General features: G+C 33.9%; 1 protein-coding gene across 3 annotated transcripts in view; it reads left to right on the plus strand.

Annotated features, from left to right (window-relative positions):
- LOC150105386 (DDB1- and CUL4-associated factor 17-like) overlaps positions 1 to 23,745 on the plus strand; it is a 276,136-nt gene that overhangs the window by 52,944 nt on the left and 199,447 nt on the right. For 2 of the 3 annotated variants that reach the window (XM_090394760.1, XM_090394759.1), the window contains 2 exons: positions 8,624 to 8,695; positions 21,889 to 21,991. In XM_090394760.1, the coding sequence (XP_090250886.1) occupies positions 8,645 to 8,695; positions 21,889 to 21,991 (154 nt within the window). In that variant the 5' untranslated portion in view covers positions 8,624 to 8,644. The remainder of the gene's footprint in view (positions 1 to 8,623; positions 8,696 to 21,888; positions 21,992 to 23,745) is intronic. The other variant, XM_090394758.1, reaches the window with a different exon arrangement.

Raw genomic sequence — 23,745 nt, forward strand, 5'->3', positions numbered from 1 at the left:
TTCCTGCTGATGGAACCAACTTTGGCTTCTTTGGCGTTGAACAACCAGCTTCTGTCTGCTGTTTTGACTGCTGTTTGTATTCTGGTGTGTAATGTTGAATCCATAGTAAGTCTCATCCATAGTAATAAATTGACACACAAAATCAGTTTTATTCTTGTTAAAGTGCTCCAAGCACTGTTCAGAGAATTTCATGCAAGTGCGTTTTTGATCTGCTGTGAGGAAGCGCAGCACCCATCTTGCGCAAAGTTTTTTCATTTGCAATTCTTCCTGCAAAATATATTCTGCATGTTCTTTTGAAATGCCTATAGTCTCAGCAATTTCACACACTTTGACTCGCCAGTCATCCAATACCATATCATGCACTTGATCAATGATATCTGGTGTTGTTACACGTTTTGGACGTCGTTCACGTGGATCATTTATGCTGCTACTGCCACCTTTAAACTAAGCAGCCCATTTCTTAATTGTTGAAAAGAAAACGAAGGAGGAGAGTGCCCATAAACTTTAATGAACTTCGAATGAATTTCCTTTGCCGCTAAACCTTCTTTTACAAAGAATTTTATAACCGCACAATACTCAATTTTATCCATTTCAAGGGAAACAAAAAACACTTTTGCTTCTGACAGCTGTATGAAACAAACTACTTGATAGAATGACTTGCAATTTCACAAGGATGCTTACGACAGATGTACCAACTTAAAAAAAAAAAAATGTTGCGGATACTGTGCCATCTATGGTCAAGGCCGAGAACTTTTCAGACCACCCTCGTATGTGTACATATACAGTTATCATTTGGTTAACACGGTGAAATTAATTGCGGCAATCCCTTGGTATACGTGGCAAGAGTTTTGATTAACATGCCTTTAATCCTGCAGAGCTCACAGCTGATCTGACAGATACATGCAAAATGTTTAATATAAATATTCTTACCCAATTCAGTGTATATAACTTGGAGGTCATAAGTAGCTGTGCATTTGTATGTTACGAGTGATATTCAGCACTATTTTTTGCTGTCAGTTTGGTTTTACACATGTTATTGTAAAGGTGTGTGATATTTTACAGTAAAATTGTATCTGAGAGATACTGACCTCTGATGTCAGTATAGTATGGTTTTCTTTTTTATTCTTTGTTCAATAATTTCTAGATTGTAACTGAAAATAAATAAACCATCACGTATTACTGAAATAGAGAGCCAAAGGCTTATTTATCATACATGTCCTCTAGGAGGTGTGCTTTACATTATGGAAATACTAAGAAAAGTGATCTGGAGCTTACTCCACCTTTACTATGAGTTGCCCATAAGGTTGCTTATGCTTGCATCTGCTGAAACTTTTAGTTTCTATATATTCGGCACAAAATTCTTGTAGTTTCTATATTTGGCTGTGAAATAATGTTGGATTCAATATCCACTTAATTTGCACCATCATGTATCATATTTGCAGTGTTTTTTCTTTATGTTTATTGTTTGTTTGCCGAGGTCTGGAGAGTCATTTTGTTGTTATCGTAGAATTTATGCCAATAAGAAAAAAACTAAATCTGTTCAAACGACTCTTGATAACTTATTTTGATTTAAAAAAAAAAAAAAAAATGCAGCAAATAATGTAGATACAAGTATTTATTAAACATTTACTTTGCATTCATTTTTTATCTTTTCTAAAGAGTATCATATAAAACGAATTATTAATACAGTAATCGATCATGGACGAATTGTAATTTTTACCATTGATTATTAGATTTGATTAACGCGATTTTGATATATGCGGTAACATCAAGGGATTAATTAACCTCGTTAATTGAGTGATACCTGTGTGTGTATATATATATATATACACACACACACACACACACACACATACAAAACTTGAAATAATTTTTAAATTTCATTTGAATTTTTCTATATCATTAAGACAGTTCACAAATAAAATCCAATTAAAAAAAATTGCATCTAATGTGCTGCATATATGGAAAACATTTAACAAAATGTACCTACATGATGCAGAAGGGACATAATGTACAGTCAAGAGAGCTGGTTCCTGCAAGAAGAGAAACATCACCCTGAATGAACATGTTGAATTTAATTCTTTTTAAAACTTGTATACATGTTTTTCTTTTCAATACAATATTCATATTTATCATGCTTAATACCAAGCATGATAAATAAGCCTGATACCAAGCATGATAAATTTCAGGTTGCACTCTGGTTCCATGATAAACTGCAATGCTACTTTGTTTAGCTAGGTGGTGTCCCAGTGGGAACCATCTGATCGTGCTGCACTGTCATATTTGTTTGTTGTTAAGCCAATGCAGAATATAGTTTCTTTGAATAAGTCCAAAATTGCTAACTGTCATTTTTTTCATTCAGTGTTCAGGGCTGTATCTGAATATTTGTCTGCTCTAAGAACAGACAAATATGTATAAAGTAATGCAAAAGTCATATGACTTCTGCATAACTTCAACCTTAGTATCACCTCTGGGTCTGGCTCCCACTGATGAGACCCCAATAAAGGTTGAAGTCAGTCTGGGTAGTGACCCTTCCCGTAATGCATAGCAATATACATGTCTGCAAGGAGATTTGCTTTGCATTATGGGATAATAAGGCAAGTGATGTGAAGTCATTAGCTTCGTTATGTGAGTTGCCCTAGTCCTGAAAATAGTTCAGGTGCAAACTTGTTTGCTTACACTTGGATAAAGGATTAAACCAAGTATATAATTTCTTGGCATCTTTAATTTATAACTTAAAACTGGTTTGAACACAGTCTTGTATACTGCAATATGGTGATTTAGCTAATTTCTCTCCTATTCCATATAAATTTATTCAGCTGGCTACCCACCATACCAGCTTTGCTTATTCTGTTCTATTTCCAGATTTAACCTGCCATCTTCACTAAAAACTGTGTATAAATACCTGAAATATTTTACTTGTTCTATAGTATCACCATTCAGAATGCAGCTGAAGTTTTCTATGCTTCTGCTTATTTTCATAGTTTTGTTCTTTTTATTGCTGATTTTCATGCCAAATTTGTTACATCTGTTATTCAGTTTAGTGAGAGAATTCTGGAGACTTGCACTAGAGCTGTTTAGCAGTGCAACATTATCTGCATAAAGCAAAGATCACATCTCCAATTCTAGTATCCAATTCTAATTCTAATAAGAAAGTGGCTTATGCTGCTTTCTTTCATAATGCGATCCATATAGATGATGAATAAGAGTGGAGATAATGTTCATCCTTGTCTTACCCCCTGATTTTATATCAAACCATCTTCTTGTATTTCCTTCAATTCTGACTGCTGATTGACAACTTAAATACAGACTATGGATTACTGTGTATAATGTTCCATTCACCCCATATAATTGTAGTGTTTTGAAAAGCTTTTCTCTTGGCACCTTGTCATATGCCTTTTCCAGATCTACAAAACTTAAGCGGAGATCCTTGTCATATTCCCATGATCTCTCAACTGTTTGTCTTAAAGTGAAAATCTGATCTTGACAGTCTATTTGACCTGAACTCTGCTTGTTCTTCTACAAGTTTCTCTTCCACAATCTTTCTCAACTTCTTTTCAAGTATGCTTTCATAAATCTTGGAACACTCATTAGAGAAATTCCTCTGTAATTCTCACATTCAGTTTTATTCCCTTTTTTATAGATGGGTACTATGAGAGCTCTTGATCACAGAGAATGGCAGGACAGAAGATGAAATTAGAAAGAGGATTGAAATTGCAAAGTCAGCTTTCAACAGTATGAAAAATCTACTGACATCTAGAGAATTAAATCTGAAAACAAGACTAAGCATCTCCAAATGTTACATATGGTCCACATTATTATACAGAGTAGCGACATGGACACTTTCCAATCTGAGTGTAAAAAAACTGGAGGCCTTTGAAATGTGGATGCTGTGAAGAATTATGAGGATATCATGGAAAGACAAAAGACAAATGAAGAGGTACTAGAGATGGTAGGCATAAACAGGAGCCTGATAAAAGAAATTAAAAAGAGAAAAGTCATCTATTTTGGATATATTCCGAGACATAACTGCCTACAACGGCTTCTAGCAGGAACTGTTGAGAGAAAGAGAAGGAGAGGAAGACAAAGACTGGAGTGGATGAAAAATATAGAAGACTGGACCTATCTCTCATATGAGGGAATGCAGCAGAGAGGTACAGAATTGGACATGGTGGAGACACATGGTAGTCAATCTCCTGGAGGGAGAAGACACCTGACAGGACAGACTATGAGAGCTCTGCTGCAATCATTCGGAATTTGACCTTCTGTGCAGGCACTCTGAATTATGCAGTGTAGCCACTGCAAAACTTTTATACCTCCATACTTAAGCATTTCTGGTCAAATATATTATCTACTCCAGATGCCTTTCCACATTTCAAGTTTTTGATGGCTTTTTCTACCTCAAGTATTGATATGTACTCTTTGCATTCCTCTTGAAAATTTTCTGGTATGTTTCTGTCACTGCTTGGTTTATTTAACAGTCTTTCAAAGTAATTACTCCATACATCTAGGATATCCTTATCTTCAGTTTTCATGTCACCTTTATCATCTTTGATTCCTTTTACAGTGCTCCTTCCTCCATTTCTAAGCTTCTTCAATCGCCTCTAGAACATTTGGCCACCTTCCTGACATTTATTTTACATACCCTTACCAAAGTCTTCCCATGAATTTTGTTTAGCTACTTTTACATATAGCTTAGCTTGCTTACATTTTCTCTGAATTCTTTTAGGGCATCTACTGACTTGTTTCCTAGAAATTTTTGGTATGCTTTCTTCTTTTCTTGGATTGCATCTATAACTTCTTGTGTCCACAATGATGTTCTTATTTTTCTCTCCCTGCATACAACTTCACCACATAACTTCCTAACTGAATTAATCAATGTCTTCTTCAGAGTTTGCCACTGAGACTTCCAAGTTTGGTTCTTGTTTTCAAACTGTTGCAGATTTTCTTCAATAATGTTTGCATAGTTGATTCTACAATTTACCTGTAAAGTTGCTCAACTTTAATTCTTTTATAACTTTAATATTTTTTAAAAGTTTTTATCCTGCTTAGTACTAATTAATCGTCATTTCTAATTTCGAATCCTCTATACACTCTTATGTCCTGAACCAGCTTTATGATATCACTATCAATGATGACGTAGTTAATGAGGCTTTACTTACTTCTTTTGTCTTCTCTTCATGTGAACTTGTGCACATCTTTATGTTGAAACTTGATGCTAGTAATGTCTAGTCTGTGTCATGAGCAGAAGTCCAGCAAATACCTACCATTATTATTAGCTTTGCCCTTTTCTTCAAATTTTCCCAAAATGTTCCTATCTGCCTGCTGAATTCATTTCCTATTCTGCTGTTCAGGTCTCCAACAAGAACCACTTTTTCCATTCTCTTTATTTTAGCCACCTCCTCCAATGGATCAAAAAATTCTACTTTTTCCTTAGAAGAACCTTTTGTAGGACCATAGACACAAATAAGTTTCATTGTCGATTTCCCCATTTTTGAAGTCTGACCACATAACTCTATTTGAAACTGCTTTCCAATCAGTGTCATTTTCCTTAATCGGTTTCTGTTCTAGTTATTTAATTTGAAATTAATACTGAAGATGCCCTTGATATTGGGCAAACATTTTATGCTAATAAAAACATTTATGTAAGTTAAATCTGTATTATGTTGTTCTTGAATGATTTTAAATTATATTAGTTGGGAAACAGCAAACCTTTATTAGTCCCCATTAGCCTTTGTTCCACAAGTATGCACAATGGATGAACACTGATGAAGAGCCGTGGGCCTGAAGCTTGACTAGAAACTGATCAAGACTAGTTGCAACTAATGTTTATGACTTTTGAAGAGACTGATGATATTACAGATGAAAGCTGAGATAAACACTGAACATAAAATTACTGGCAGAAAAGACATAGAGCAGAGACTGAAGTATACCATTCTAAATATGGAAGATATATTTCCACTCTTGGACAGATCTGGAACTTGACGAAAATAAATAATACTGCTAAGTGAAAAGCACAATCTAAATAGCTGTAGTTGGAATATGTTTATGTCATGAAAAGTCAGTTGCTATTGTTAATTGAGGAAGGGAGATGTTTTCTTGGCCATGAATAAGATCAGAAGTAAGATGAGATAAGGATTCTTTATATATATATATATGTATGTGTGTGTGTGTGTGTGTAATAAATTTTTTAACTTGGGGATATTGTATATTAGGATAACCAATTAATTTTATAAACTTGGTTATTTTAACTCCTAATCCCAAGTATGCAAACAATTAAGTTTGCGCCTGAAACAAAGTTCAAGTCTAAAGATGGTATAACACCAGGGCAACTCATTGTAAAGGTGGATAAAGCTCTGATCACTATTCTTAGTATTTTCCCATAATGTAAAGCACATCTCACTAGAAGATGTATACTGCAATGCATTATGGGCAGGGTCACTACCCAGACCGGTTTCAACTTTTTTTGAGGTCTCCTCAGTGAGTAGCTAGACCCTATATATAATTCCTCAAAAAAGGTTAAAACCAGTCTGGGTAGTGACCCCACCCATAATGCATTTCAGTATACATCTTCTAGTGAGATGTGCTTTACATTATGGGAAAATACTAAGAATAGTGATCAGATCTTTATCCACCTTTACAATGAGTTGCCCTGGTGTTGTACCATCCATCTTTAGACTTGAACTTTGTTTCAGGTGCAAACTTAATTGTTTGCATACTTGGGATTAGGAGTTAAAATAACCAAGTTTATAAAATTACTTGGTTATCCTAATATATATATATATATATATATATATGTGTGTGTGTGTGTGACACAAGAGCACTGAATTTGAGACCAACTGAAATCAACAAGATTATCTTTTCACAGAGAACAATATCGAGACTAGCATATAAAGAAGTACCCCAAATGATATTCTTTGATCTCACTTGTTTGCGTGACTGCAAGGTTTCTAGAAAGAAGAGGAATGCAAAGTATTCTAATCAGCAATGCTAAAAATTATTATTATTTTTTTTTAAATTATTGATTTATAAGAGTGTGGGTGTATTTTCGGTATAGAAGCTAGAAGATAAAATACTTCCAACCTTTCATGCAGCAAGAAACAAGGGAAGAAAGTGAACAAAAATATAGCAGGAAGACTGGGAGTTTGCCCTGAAAACCGTTGTGCTCGACTGCATAAAATGTTTTGGAAATATTGAAAATGACAACTTGTATATTTTCACCACATTTGATCAGAGGTGAAACATACACTAAATTATACATAAAAAGAAATCATATTCTTATTTTTAACCAAAGCAGAAGCAAACAAAATTCTGCACACAAAGTGACTCACCACTAGGCAACTTGTATATGGAGATAGATGACTTTACTTTACATTGCTTTACATTTGGCTGTATATTAAATATACTTTTCTTGTGCTAACGTGTTGATAATTCTTTTACATTGCTTTGGTATTCCATAATACACAGTATACACTACCTTTTGAGTGTGGGTACATTGCCAACTATTATGGAAAAGATTCATTACCCAGATTAGTTATTTTTCACTTTTACTGAGGTCTCATGAGTGGATACTGAGCCAGTAAGTGGTAGATGTCATCCATGCATAAGTACAAAAATGGTTATCACCATAAAACAAGAATATAATTTCTTGTTAAGTAAAATTCAGTCTCTAATCATGTGAAAAAAAAAAAAAAAAACTGGCTATAAAAATATACAATTATGTAATACACACCCACTCCTACCTGCATGTGTGCACTTTATGACTCATAATCACAAAAGTTTGTAAATCTAAGAATACATTAGTACCATGCACAGCCTGAAGATTTTTTTTAGCATTTTTAAAAATTTTGTTTTATTCTATTTTTGTGGGAAACTGGCTAAACTGCATTGTGTAAAACTGTATATAAAGTTAGCTAACCTGTATTAAGTTGAATTATATTACTCATGTTATGACAAGATTTAAACCCAGGTCCTTTCAACCAAAGGGTATATGACATGTCATTTTTCTGAAATGCCATGTCTAATTTTAAAGATACCTGTGACATGCTATAAAACAACAAAAATTACACGATAACCACAGTAATAAACTTTAATGAAAATTGTAAATATTTTGTACTGAAAATAACAGTACAGCATCAGCATAGGAAACAAGCAAATCAAAGAACAGGAATTCAAAGTATATACACATACATACAGGATGAAGCTCATCCTATGGGATGAGCTTCATCCCACAGGACACTGTGCTGTGTCAGATCTGATTTTTTTTTACCAGTTAAAAACAGTTGCCGGTAGAAATTAATAGTAAAAAAATAATGCTGGATCTAATATCCACTTTACTTATAAAATATTAAAATTATTTTTGGTATTTACATAAGATGAGAATCTCCTAAAATTTTTGGAGAGAGACAATCATTCCAATTCAGATTAGGCTAATGTAAAAGGGCTTCACAACTTTCTTTGAAAAGGCATTCGTATTTAAAACTGTATCTATGCTAGAACATGAGCTTCATCCAACAGTATACTGTGCTTAGTATCAATACTGTACTGTGTCACACCAGATTTTTCAGATTTCAGGTATTCATTGCAATACTGATGTTCATTAATTTTTTTTTTCTTTCTACAGAATACCCTTTTTTCCTAAAGTATGTCAAATTACATTCACAAGGGATCTGGTAAACACCAGCTAAAGATGGAGGTGACTGTTTGTTTTTTTGTAGATTATATAACAGATGAGAAATTTTGTTGATAGAAAAATATATGGGATTAAGGTGAAATTTTAAAATTCTGCCAATAGGTTCAGAGATATCAGAAATATTGTTTTATTTCTGAGTGTAGAAGCTAGAATACATTGACGATGGCTTAGATAAAATGCTTCCAACTTTTCATGCAGCAAGAAACAAGAAGAAAGTGAACAAAAATATACATTTTGAAAAATTATGGAGACAACTACCGTGTTATAGAGTAAAACTTTAGTTTAATATAAACCAAAATCAACACTAATTACCACCTAGCCAAGAAATTAGCGTCAACACTCGAGTTGGTAGGTCATTCCCCCTCCTATATAAAGAACACACAACACTTTATAAACAAAATTAAAAACATAACACTTGGTAAAGATGATATCATTTCTGCCCTTTTCACAAATGTCCCAATCAATGACACAATTCTTCTCCTACAGAACAAATTTCTGCCCGACATTATGGCCCTCTTTGTCCACGTACTATGTTCCGGTTACTTCATGTGGCAAAATAAATGTTGCCTACAAAATGATGGTACGGCCATGGACTCACCACCATCCCCGCCAATTGCTAACTTTTATATGGAAGCTTTTGAGCAAAGTGCTCTTGATTCCTTTACTCTAAAACCTACAGTGTGGCTTAGATACGTTGACGATGTTTTTGTTATCTGGCCACACAGTAGACAAACATTAAACACATTCCTTAGCCACCTGAACAAACAACATGAATGCATACAATTTACTATCGAAATTGAAAATCAGAACTCGCTCCCATTCCTGGATACACTGATCACACATCTTCCCTCACGCAGTCTATCCTTCATGGTTTACCGCAAATCAACACATAGTGGCCAATATATACACGCTAACTCATATCACCACCCATCGCAAAAATTTGGAGTCATTAACACCCTTAAAAAAACAGAGCTATAACAATTTACTCTAATTAACAAGCACTTAAACAAGAATTAAAAATTATTAGCAACACATTTATAAATAATGGATATAACAAAAATACTATTAATAAAGTTCTTCATAAAACTTCATCAAAAAAGAATATAGACTACAGTAAAACCATAGCCCTCCCATCATTAAAGGGTTATCAGAAAAAAATCAATAAAATCCTACACCATTATAATCTCAATGCCACTTTTAAACCACCTATAAAATTAAAAAAACATATTCATCTCCTCTCAGGATCCTCTCCTCCCATTGACACATCCTGGAGTTTATTGCATCTACTGCATCTGTAACCTACCTTATATTGGTAAAACTGGATGTACAATCTGTATACATAAAAAAAAAAGAATACAAAAGATGCATTAAATATAACAATTTTGGTGAAGCAGGCCTCTCAGATCACGCTCTCAACACCCTACACCAAATTGATTGGAAAAGTACCTGCTCTTTACATCATACAAAAACCTGGTATGAAAGAAAATTTAAAGAAGCTTGTGAAATTCTGATTAACCACCCTAATCTCAATAATAATGGTGGCATTAAAATTGCAACAATTTGGATGGCACATATTCAGTTCACTTAGTATCTAGCATACTTGAGGACTTTAGGAAACTATTCCATACCATTTGGTTTTAAATTTATATGTATAATCACATTGTTTTTTTTTTCTAAATAAATAAATATATATATATATATAAAAACTTGTTGCTCTCCAGCCCAACTCTTAGTTTTGTAACCTAATAGATAATATTAATAAGACTCTAGCTTTGATGTAGTAAAAGTTTTTTTTTTTTTTTTTTCCATCAGAGGTCAGGCCAATAATTGTAGTAACTTTAGCAAACCATGTAGATAGTAGTGCAGATTGTTTCTCTGTATATATTGTGTATGCTCCAGAGGATGACCTTCATATCAAGATCATTCAAAATCAACACTCAAAACGTCGAGTGTTGATTTTGGTATATATTAAACTAAAGTTTTACTCTATAACATGGTAGTTGTCTCCATAATTTTTCAAAATGTATTCTGATCACTGTGTAAGCATGAAAGAAATGAACAAAAATATAATATTAAAACTATTTTTGATATTTACATAAGATGAGAATCTCCTAAAATTTTTGGAGAGAGAGAGAGAGAGAGACAATCATTCCAATTCAGATTAGGCCAATGTAAAAGGGCTTCACAACTTTCTTTGAAAAGGCATTCAAAATTAAAACTGTGTCTATGGGAGAAGATGAGCTTCATTCAGTATACTGTGTTTAGTATGCTGTTGGATGAAGCGACCTCCTGTGGGCATTTTTTTTTTATCCAGCTCAACGTTTACTCTATTATAAAAAGTGCTATGCTGCCTCTCCCCCAAAGGGCATCATATTCTTATCCCTCTATTCTTGAATCCTGTCTTTGATCAACTTCTCCAATACCTTTAACTACTACTCCTTAGTTACTAGTTGATCTGTAATTTGCTGCTGCACTCTTGCAGCCTCCTTTATTCATTGGGATTATTTTGCCCTTTTTTAACTCCCTTGGGCGTTTATCATCAGACTTTACTTAAACAGCCTAGTCAGAGGCAGTGACAGTTCCTCTGTGCATTTTGTAATATGATAGCTGATATCCAATGTAATCCCATGGCTATACATGCAATGAAATTCTGCACCATCCTAAGTATTTCAAATTCATCAACCACTGTTTCCACATCATTTCCTATCATGTGTCACTGCAGTATTTTTACCTGGATGATAGATCCAGGGAAAAAAAAGAAAAGCGCTGTGGAGGGAATATAGGCAAAAAGGTGATCAGTAAACTCATGAGCAGCAAGGCACAAGCAGGAAGGATGATGACCACTATGGTAATGAATGCCAAAACTAATTATAAGAGGAAGGTAGCTTATGAGTCCAAAGGAAATCCCAAAGAGATCTTTTGTTATATGGCAGGTGAAAAGGAAGAATAACTTTAATGAGTGCTGGTGATAATAAGGTAACAGAAGTAAACCAAAATTTTGTTGATAGAAAAATATATGGGATTAAGGTGAAATTTTAAAATTTTACCATTAGGTTCAGAGATATCAGAAATATTGTTTTATTTCTGAGTATAGAGGCTAGAAGATAAAATGCTTCCAACCTTTCATGCAGTTGAGTTTATCTTGACCAAAACACACGTGTTGGAGTAATTATTTTACTTATAATTAAGAACATAACACTCAACATTTTGACCTCTGTGTCGAGGTCATCATCAGGAAAAACATACATATGCACAGAACACAAGCTACATGACACTACACAAAAGTAAGATGTATGTAAATGCTTTGTTAATCGTTTACCCTAGCCTGACCTTTGGTGAAAAAAAAAAAATAATAATAATAATAAATATATACAAAAATATAATTAACAAAATATAAAAAAAAAATATATACATATCGGTATAATAATATACAGGTGATAAAAAAAAAAAAAACCCTGACTAAATAAAAATAAAGTTTTATAGCAGAAACACATTAAACACATCTCTACAGTCTTCTTATATTAAGGTTTTCTTGTATTGGGATTCTGTCTCCAGATTCTTGGAATTACTAATCCATCATTCTTATTCAGATGATGATTCAGCATCTCACAAGATTCCTGGAACTTTCTTTCAAACTAGGTTTTGTTGCAGTGTAGGAACTTGGTACCTTTCCAGTTGATTCTGTGATATGTTTGAAGTGCATAGTCTGACAAGCCTGTTTTTATTATAATGGAGGAATTTAATGTGGCGTTTATGTTCATCTTTTCATATTGGGGTGGTGCACCCTGTTTCGCATATGTAGGGTTGGTTGCAGGTGTACTAAATTTTGTAATCCCCTTTGTGGGAAAGGTAGGGAAGGGGATATTTGGATGAGCTGAGCATACTTCTTAATTTTACAGGAAGTTTGAAGGTTGTCTTAATGTTGTATTTATGTAGTGTTCTCTCTATTTTTTTCTGATATTCCCCTAATGTATGATATTCATTCTGTGGCATTCTTGTAATCTTTTTTGCTTTTAATGGTGTTATTATGGAAGATCTGTGAACTGGTGCTGATGATCCCTAGTTTTTGTGTTGGATGATGGTATGAATTTTTATGTATGTGTTGGTCTGTGTGTGTGTGTGTGGTTTTGTGGTAGATCGTGAATGAAAGGCAGCCTGTGGTAAGACATGTGACAAGTGTGTCCAGAAAAGGAAGAGAGTTATTGTTTTCAATATTGATGGTAAATTGGATACATTTGTGTTGTTTGTTCAGTGGCTTAGGAAAGTATTTAATGTTTCGTGGCCATGGGGCCAAATAGCAATATATTCATACCACCAAAGTCTGACTCAGATAAATATATCTGAGTCTGACTTTGGGCTTTAGGCTTGCTGAATCTACAGCTTGTTGCTTGAAGTCTTCTGTGTGAAAGTTAATTAGAGGCGGGGGAGTGATGGCTGCAACTTCGTTTTGCAGGTAGAAATTATTTTGTCACACAAAATACCTTGAGCGAAGTACGTGAGGAAAGAGGGTGTGATATTGGGCAGAAATACGTTCTTTATAAGAAGAATAGTATGATTATTGAAAAGGGCAGTTATGTCAAAGGTGACTAATAAATCTTCATCACTGAGTGTCATGGTTCTGATTTTGTTTATGAAGTGTTGTGTATATTTTTTATGTAGGAAGGGGAATGACCTACCAATTCCTTGAGTGTAGTTGCTAGTTTTTTGATTAAGTGATAATTGGGGCCGTTGATTCCTTCAAACTATCAGTCGTAGTGGTGTGATTGTTTTGTGTATTTTAGGCAGGAATAGCTTTTTAATCGTTTCCTCTGGCCATTTGATCACTGACTCGATTAATTCTACTGTTTTCTTTTTGATGTGGTATCTAGGATTGTTGTCAACCAATTGGTACATGTTGTGGTTGAATACCAGTTGGTTAATTTTTTCAACATATGCTGTCCAAACCAGAACGATGGTAGCAAAGGCAGATAAAAGCAATGAAGGATGCTTTTATCTGCCTTTATAAGCATACTTTAAGCCTTTTTGCAGAAGCAAGAGTTTTCCTTCATTAAGGTTGTAGCTGGATACAAGTGTTTGTTTGTAAAAACAAACAAATGCTTGTATGTTTTTACATAACACTGTTATGTAAAAACAAAGAAATGCTAATAGTGAAGTTCCAAAGACTGAAACAACAAGAAAGCAACAAGCAATCTCGATGCCATTCACAGAGGAGCACACAATCACAAACTTCGGCAACCCTTGGGCTGCCTTTCATTCACGGTCTGCTGCAAATCTACACGCACACACCACTATATATTCATACCACCATCCAGCACTAAAACTAGGGGTCATCATCACCCTCAAAGCTGAACATAGAATATGAAATTATTATCCAAATATTTATAAAAAAAAAAATGGCTACAACAACAATAAAACAAAAGTTCACAATAATACCATTAAAAGTGAAAAAGATTACAAGAATGCCATAGTCATTCCGTACATTAGAGAAATATCAGAAAAAATAGATAGAACATTATATAAACAACATTAAGTCAACCTTCAAACCTCCTGCAAAAATTAAGTATACTCAACTCATCCAAAGATATCCTTCTCCACCCAGGGGTTTACAAAATTCAGTGTACCTGCAACCTACCATACAAAGGAGAAACAGGATGTACCACTCCCAATATGAAAAGACTAACATAAATGCCACATTAAATTTCTCCACTATAGTAAAACAGGTCTATCAGACCATGCACTTGAAATGTGTCACAGAATCAATTGAAAAGGCACTAAAACCTAATTTGAAAGAAAGTTCAAGGAATCTGTGAGATGATAAAACATCATCTGAATGTAAACAAGAATGATGGATTAGTAATTCCAAGAATCTGGAGAACTCATCTACAACCTATTTAGCATCCAAAATATGATCGCAGAACCACAATACAAGAAAAGCTTAATATAAGTCTGTAGAGATGTGTTTAATGTATTTCTGCTATAAAACTTTATTTTTATTTATTCAGAGGTGTTTTTATCACCTGTATATTATTATACTAATATGTATAAAAAAATTATTTTGTTAATTTATATTTTTGTATATATATATTTGTTATTATTATTATTATTTTTTTTTTTTTTCACCAGAGGTCAGGCTAAGGTAAACGATTAACAAAGCATTTAGATTTATCTTACTTTTTTGTAGTATCATGTAGCTTTTGTTCTGTGCATATGTATGTTTTTCCTCATGATGACCTCGATACAGAGGTCGAAATGTTGAGTGTTATATTCTTAATTTAAGTAAAATAATTACTCTAACATGAGTTTTTGTCTCTATAAATTCTTCACAATGAATGCTAACCACTGTATAACATTAAAAGAAACAAATAGTTCAGTTACTGAGTAATCATTTTTGAAAGCTGTACCATCCAGGTGTCAGATGTGATATTGACTGATGGAAGAATAGAAGTAGAGGAATCATTGGTAGATCATTGGACTGTGAAATTCATCTACTAACTGGAAGTTTAGTCAGCATTTCCTCCAATTCGGGAAGGTATGGTTATTAAGCAATTATACCAGCTTGATGCACTGGAGTACTGTGTGTGGAAAGTGGTTTCTCTGCAGAAGGTAACATTGGCTTTGGCTGTTAGAAGTTTTGTTATCAAGATTTGTTTGTAGATATCCTAGAAGCTTATATGGTTTTAAATTTGGTTCTCTAGCATTTCAAAAAATAACAGTGCTTATAAAATCATAGTTAATGTATCTCCCTCTCTCAAGATTATTCAGTATTATCAGATCTGAGCATTCTACCCTTGGTTTTTGATTCTCATTGCTGTAATCTTGCATGTTTTAGGCAAAACAATGTAACAATAATAAAGGTGTATCATTTTGGTGTAGTGTGCTGTATCAATTTCTGCTGAGAGCTCAAGTTTGGATTTATTCACTAAGGATTATTATTATTATTATCCGAGACCTCCAGGGAATTAAGGGCTCATCGAGTTAATGTATCTCTCTCTCCCCCTCTCTCAAGATTATTCAGTATAGTTAATGTATCTCTCTCTCCCCCTCTCTCAAGATTATTCAGTATTATCAGATATGAGCATTTTACCCTTGCTTTTTGATTCTCATTGCTGCTAACTTGCATGTTTTAGGCAAAACAATGTAACATTAATAAAGGTGTATCATTTTGGTGTAGCGTGTTTTATCAATTTCTGCTAAGAGCTCAAGTTTGTATTTCTTCACTAAGGATTATTATTATCTGAGACCTCCAGGGAGTTTAAAGACTCATCGAGGGGGCTGTAAATTACCCAAATCAGCTATCATACCTTCCCTTAAATTCATTTACACTACATGCACTCACTACCCATAAGGGCAAATTATTCCACTCACTCACTGCTCTCTGGAAGAAAAACTTAGCTCTTAACCCTTTCTTGACTGAGAACAACGTTAACATCAATGGATGCCCCCGTGTTCTCTCCCTGCCTTCCATATAATGAAAAATTTCATCATTTGAAATGCTATAACACCCATTCAAAAGTTTATAGACCTCTATCATATCACCCCTCTTTTTCCTGTTAACCAGAATATGTAATCCACATACTCTCAATCTGCCCTCATAATCTAAATCCCATAATCCAGATATAATCTTTGTAACTCTTCTTTGCACCCTTTCCACAGCTTCTTTATCCTCTTGGAACCTGGGAAACTAAATATGCACACAGTAATCCAAGTGTGATCTTATCAAAGCCTTATAAAGAGGCAAAATTACTTCCTTATCCTTACATGTCAAGGTTCGCTTCAACATAGCAATTATCCTCTGAGTTGTATTTGTAACTTTTGCTATGTGACCTTTGAACTTTAAATTCTTATCCACCAATACACCAAGATCCCTTGCCTCTTGAGTTTCTTGTAGCATAACCCCACTAATATAATATGCCACTGGAACTCTAATCACGCCAAAGTGCATAACTTTACACTTACTAACATTAAACTGACAACCATTTTCGTTTGTCCAGATTTCCAGTCTATTCAAATCATTTTGTAATTGCTGAATATCAGTAGCATCCCTGATTGCGCTGCCTATCTTCGCATCATCAGCAAACAATTACAGATCTGATGATAGACCCTGCTTAATGTCATTAATGTATAGATTGAACAATAATGGCCCAAGGACTGAACCCTGAGGTACACTACTGATTACCTTAAATCTGGCAGATTCACACCCACTGTATACCACTTTTTGATATCTGTCTGTCAACCATCCCCTGATCCAAGTCAATAGATTATGTTTCAATTCCATATTTTCCAGTTTACACAACAGCCTATCGTGTGGTGGAATCCTATCAAATGCCTTAGAAAAATCCAACATTATCATAGTGTATCCATTCCCTTTATTCAACTCAAGCTTAACATTGTTATAAAATGTGAGCAAATTGCTAAAACATGACCTTCCTTTAGTAAACTCATGTTGTTCCCTACAGAGTATAGAATGCTTATCTACCCATTTCTGTATGCAAGTTCTTACCAACTTCTCTAAAATCTTCAATACCAAACCTGAGATACTAATAGGTCGGTAGTTAGACAAATCAGTTTTTGCACCACCCTTGTGCAATGGAACTATCATACATTCCTTCCATTCCTGTGGTATCATTCCTGAGCTGAAACCCAAGTTATACGAATGTGTGAAACGCCTAGCCAATTCAGCTGAACATTCCTTTAACAAACGGGCAGATATTCCATCTATCCCTATTGACAAATTCTTATCCAGGTTATGCAAGAGCTCTTCAACCTCATTTTCATGAACTGCTAACTCTTCATCCAACGTAACAGTAGCACCATGCTACATACACCTGGTTGATATATCTTAGCATGTGAAAATGCAGTGTATTTAGAGTAGAATATTTTAAGTATGCAATGAATGAGTATTTATTTACTTAGTATATTAATAAATGACTTTTTTTTTAAATTGTTCATGACTCGTAGGTTGAAAACTGGCTCTACAGATTGCATGTCAGTTTTCCTAAATGATGAAATACATTAGGAAATGAAAATGTGAAGAATAATTCTTCAGCTAGAAAGAGCTCTGGAGTGAGGCTCATAATTTTTAGACATGTACCAGGGTTGTCTGAAAAGTTCTTGGCCTCAACCATAGATGGCAACACTATCGGCAATTTTTTTTTTTTTCTCTAAGTTGGTACATCTGTCATAAGCATCTATGTGAATTGCAAGTCATTCTATCAAGTAGTTTGTTTTATACAGCTGTCTGAAGCAAAAGTGTTGTCTGTATCCCTTGAAATGGATAAAATTGAGTATCGAGCTGTTATAAAATTCTTTGTAAAAAAAGGTTCAATGCCAAAAGAAATTCATTCGAAGTTCATAAAAGTTTATGAGCACTCTTCTCCTTCGTTTTCGACAATTAAGAAATGGGCTGCCAAGTTTAAACGTGATCATACCATCCTTGAAGATGATCCACGTGAAGGATGTCTAAAAAGTGTAACAACACCAGAAATCATTGATCAAGTGCATGATATGGTATTGGATGACTGGAGAGTCAAAGTACATAAAATTGCTGAGACTGTACGCATTTCAAAAGAACATGCAGGATATATTTTGCATGAAGAGTTGCAAATGAAAAAAGCTTTGCGCAAGATAGGTGCCACGCTTGCTCACCATGATCAAAAACGCACTCGCATGAAAATCTCTGAACAGTGCTTGGAGCATTTTAACAAGAATAAAACTAATTTTGTGTGTCGATTTATTACTATGGATGAGACTTGGATTCACCATTACACCCAGAATCCAAACAATAATCAAAACAGCAGACAGAAGCCAGTTGTTCAGCGCCAAAGAAGACAAAGTCAGTTCCATCAGCCAGAAGTGTCATGGCATCGATGTTTTGAGATGCTAAAGGCAGTTTGTTTATTAATTATCTTGAAAAGGGTAAAACAATAACTAGGGAATATTATTCCGATCTTTGAACCAGACTAGATGAAAAAATTCGTGAGAAAAATTCCGGTTTAGAGAAAAAAAAATCGTTTTTCATCAGGACAGTGCACCTGCCCATAAAGGTGTTTTGGCAATGGGAAAATTAGGGGATCTGCACTATGAATTGTTGGAACATCCACCCTATTCCCTAGATTTGGCTCCCTCTGACTTCTATCTCTTCCCAAAACTAAAACTCTTCCTCACTGGTCATCATTTTTCTTCGAATCAAGAGCTGATTGTAGCCGTACAGGGGTATTTTGCAGACCTTACTGAGAACCACTACAGGGACGGTATAATGGTGCTGGAGCATTGCTGGAATAAATGTATTAGTCTTAAGGGAGATTATGTTGAAAAATAAAAATAAGTTTGAAATTATAAATTCATTTTTTCATTGTTAGGCCAAGAACGTTTCAGACTGCCCTTGTAGTTTAGAAAAGCAAACCAAAAACTTATTATCAATATGTTAACATTTAGGAAACAGATGTTCACAACTTTACCAATGTTTCTGAAGATAGACTATAATCACGGGTGGCCAGAGTTTTTGCAGCAAGAGCTCTAGTTACCTACCAGAAATAGTTAAGAGCCACATCCCAAAGGTCTATGTCAGTCATATACGTACACATATAAATACAATATCATTTATAAAAAAATAAGGAAAAAAAAGTTTTTGAAACATATTTATTATTACATATTTTTTTACATGTATTTATATTTTTTTATTTACTCTTTACTAGTAGAAGGTTTATGGATTTCTAATTTAGCAAGTAATTTTTGATAATTTGGTTTGTTAATTGGGAACAATACTTGGATTTTACAAATTTCATCGTTGAGTACAGTGATTCAACATCATACGTCGATCCAAAAATTGATAATAAACTATATGCTGCATTTTTTAAATGGCTGTACTTTATGGTATGTACACATTTCCAAAATTCATTGATTGAAATTACTGATTTACGTAACATTTTAAGACCTTCGTCTTCTTGCATATCTATTAACTACATTTCTACTGATGCCGTTCCAGGAAGTAAGCTTTTTAAAAGCGGGAAACCATTGTTAATTACATCAATTTCAAATGGATTTAATAGAAATGTGATAGATGGTTTTAATTCTTGTAAGTCTACAAATCATTCTTCACAATTGTCCAGCAGGTTGTTTAATTTTGCTTGATAGTTACTGATAGCTGTAGGAAGAATATCACATCCTGAAGTTGCTTTTTTCAAATGTGGAAAGTGATTGAATGTCTTTTCACTTATATTTTTTTTGAAAAAGTTGTAATTTTTTTTTTTTAACTAAAAATGCTCTGACTCAATTCTGAAATATTCTTGTCCTTGCCTTGCAGCGACACATTGAAATTTTGTAAATGTTCCATTATATCGGTAAAAAACATTAAGTCCTGGATCCATTTATTATTTTTTAATTGCGGATATGATTGCTTTTTATATCTAGGAATTCGATAATAGGTTCCAATACATCGTACGTAGTTAGTTTGTTCAATACATCATACGTAGATAACCATCTCACTATGCAGTACAATGATAAATCATTTATTTGTTCATTCAAATCAAGTTCATCAATAAAATTTCGAAACTGACGGTAATTTTTTGCATTGGTCCGAATGAAATTTACGATTTTTGTGAGTGGTGTAAACACATGCTCAAAATTAAAGTGTTTTGCAACAAGATGTTCTTGATGCAAAATACAATGAATTGGAATGAAATCGTAAATGCTTTCATCTCTTTTTAAAAGTCCAGTTAATCCTACATTCTTACCCACCATTGCTGCTGCTGCTCCATCAGTAGCCCCACTTACTAATTTACTTTTCGGAACATTTTTAAGAGCAACATCAAAAGCTTCCTTAATTTCAAGACCACAAGTACTATCTTTTAATGCTATTAAATTTAATAATTCTTCTGGCGACACTCCGTCCTCAAGAACGAAATGAATAAAAATTGCTAATTGTGGTTGGCCTGTAATGTCAGTTGATTCGTCAAGCACCAAACTAAACGCTACACAATCTTCTATATCATTTTCTAATTTTTATAATAAATCCACATTTATTTCTGAAATTCAACGTTCAGTTGTATGTCGTGAGGTAGGAATTTTGGTAATTAACTTTAAAAGTTTTGAATTATTAGGGTCTAATGACTCAATTGTATCAAGAATGTTTTGCTTAATAAATTCCCCTTCAGTATAAGGCCGTTTTGCATGTGCGATGTTCTATGATATTTTAAAACTAGCCTCTATTACAGTTTTAGATTCTTCTGTAATCTAAAACTGTAATAGAAAAAATTTCAAAGATTTAAGCTTTTTAATTCGGATTTCAGATTTTTCTGGATGTTGAGACGAAAACTCGCAATTCAGTTTTTCATAATGACATTTTAAATTCCCTACTTTGAAATTGCTCACTGTTGAACTACAGATGAGGCAAAAAGCTTTACCATTTTTCTCAATAAAAGCATAGTCTTCTTCCTTAAAATTTCTATGTTCGTCGATATACTTCTGCTTCTGTTTATTTTCAAGAGTCATGCTGCAAAATATTCTATAATAAAATTTTAAAAATAAAATAATACTTAAATCATTTGGAATTTAAATTAGTACCTTTTTATTAATATAAGAAGTACAAAATTCAGTAATGTATCTTTTTAAATTTTCTGACAAGGTAATATAAATATAACTACATTGCTGAACAGCATATGAACAGCAAATTTCATCAAGCCACTCAAAAACATTGACCAATCGAGCAGCAAAATACAGCTTATTAGGGATGGCACATAAACATCGCTTTTTTCTTTGCTAGAGTTTTTAAATTATTATCATCATTCAATAAAACTTTATTAGGTGATTGTCCCATGTCTGCTAGAAAATTAAGAAAAATTATAAATATTTTTTATTTGTTAGTTGAGCAGCAATAAAACTCAAGAGCCACAGTTTGGCTCTTAAGTTTTATTGCTGCAGTATCCAACGTCCCATGGTTTCTAAAATGCGGCTTGCGAGCCACAGTTTGGCCACCATGGGACTATATCACAACACATCATGAATTGTGTTGTATTTTACAGTGTTTTGCACTGTGTAATTAGATCTCCACTGGTAGATTTTTTTTTTAAATAAAATTCTGTCAACCAATACAGCCAGATTTCTTTCATTTATACTTGTTTGCACTTTCATGTGCTTAATTCTTTTGTCTATCCATAACCACAGAAAGATTTAAATATCATGTTTTGGATATTTTGTAGGCTTTATGTTATAAAGTAAAGTTAAATGAAGTCTGCTTTGATTTGGATGGTGCCAGAGTTGGATCATTTCCAGCAGGATTACCAATTAATTGCAAGGTTAAAGGTATTGCTTTGAATCATTCTGTTTTATTATTTTAATAAATTCAGTTAAAATGTTAGTTCATATTAAAATTGTAAATGTGAACAACTTTTATTTGGACTTTTCATGTGCCCTTTATATTACTAAATCATTTAATTTTCTCTTAATTAGTAAGCTTGCTTTTTTTTGTAGAAGTGTTTGTTACTATTAAGTGAAAATTGCTCTGATTTCAGTGGTGTTGTTAATTTTTTGTAACAGTCAAGCACTAAAATTAATCCTGATTTATTTATTTAGTTCTCGACTCTTTTTATTTTGTAACTCTTGAAGAAAATTACTTTAGCAAGAGATGCAAGTGGTAATCATTACATTACGGCAATCCCTCGGTTAATGCACCTAAAGCATTCTTTAAAATAGGCGCATTAATCGAAAATGCAATAATCAAATATAATATTGATTATTATATGAAAATACCTATGGGAAAAAGTATAATACATTCTCCAAATTTCTTTTTTAACCCTTAATTTTTTTTATAAAAGAATTAATGTATATCATAGGGCCTAGTTAAAGGAAAACCATGAAGCTGAAAGACAAAAAAAACATACTCAAACGATAGGTTATTATTCTGCTTCTTAACAAAGAATTGAAATAACGTAGTTTGGCAGGCATTCTGTTTCTTTTTTTCATATAACTGACTGTATGGCTCTATTGCCTCTTCTAAAGGGTGTCCCAAAATTCATGCAAGATTTAAATTTAGCGCCATTTGTGCGGTAAAGTGTTGCCAACGAGAAAAAAAAGACAGCGTGACAGCTGACAGTTCAGGGTTATTAAAAATGGAGCGCTACACGAAAGAACAATGCATTTTCATTGTTGAGCAATATTTTAAAAATAATGAAGGTTTGGCTGCTACAGTTCGCAATTTTCATACAAAATATGGTCGGAATAGTGATTTAACTTCAACTGTGAAAAGATTAATTAAAAAATTCAGGAAACTGGATCAATTAGTGATCTTATACACTCTGGCCATCCTTCAACAAGTCGTTCAACAGAAAACATCGAAGCAGTTCATGAGAGTGTTGCTGAGAGTCCAGGAACACCAATTCGGCACCGTGGTCTTGAATTGGGCATTTCGAGAAGCTCTCTACAGCGTATTCTCACGAAAGATTTGCATCTTTACACTTACAAAGTTCAATTGACTCAAGAACTGAAGCCTACTGACCACACACACAGCGAAGAGAGTTTGTTGAATGGATTATGGAACAACAAGTGGATGCTTATTTTTCGAACAAAATCATCTTCAGCGATGAGGCTCATTTTCATCTTGATGGCTTCGTTAATCAACAAAATTGTCGCATTTGGGGTTCAGAAAATCCATGAGTGATTGTTGAGAAACAAATGCATCCACAACGTGTCACTGTTTGGTGCGGATTTTGGGCTGGAGGCATCATCGGTCCATTCTTCTTCGAAAATGCGGCTAACAGTAAGGCAATAACAGTTAATGGTGCTCACTATCGCGACATGATAATCCAGTTTTTTGTGCCTAAATTGCAAGATATGGATGTGGACGACGTGGTTTCAACAAGACGGTGCCACATGCCATACAGCCCGAGAAACAATTCAATTACTGCATGAGTCATTTCCTGGTCGTGTAATTTCCCGTTTTGGTGATCAGAATTGGCCGCCCAGATCATGTGACTTAACGCCGTTGGAGTTTTTTATACCAACAAGCCCATGACCACCCATGCCTTGAAGGAGGAAATTGAGCGCTGTATCAACAAAAT

Source organism: Typopeltis vanoorti, chromosome 6 (assembly GCF_054136105.1).
Source record: "Typopeltis vanoorti isolate ZY-2024b chromosome 6, IOZ_Tvanoo_1.0, whole genome shotgun sequence".
Lineage (NCBI taxonomy): Eukaryota > Metazoa > Arthropoda > Arachnida > Uropygi > Thelyphonidae > Typopeltis > Typopeltis vanoorti.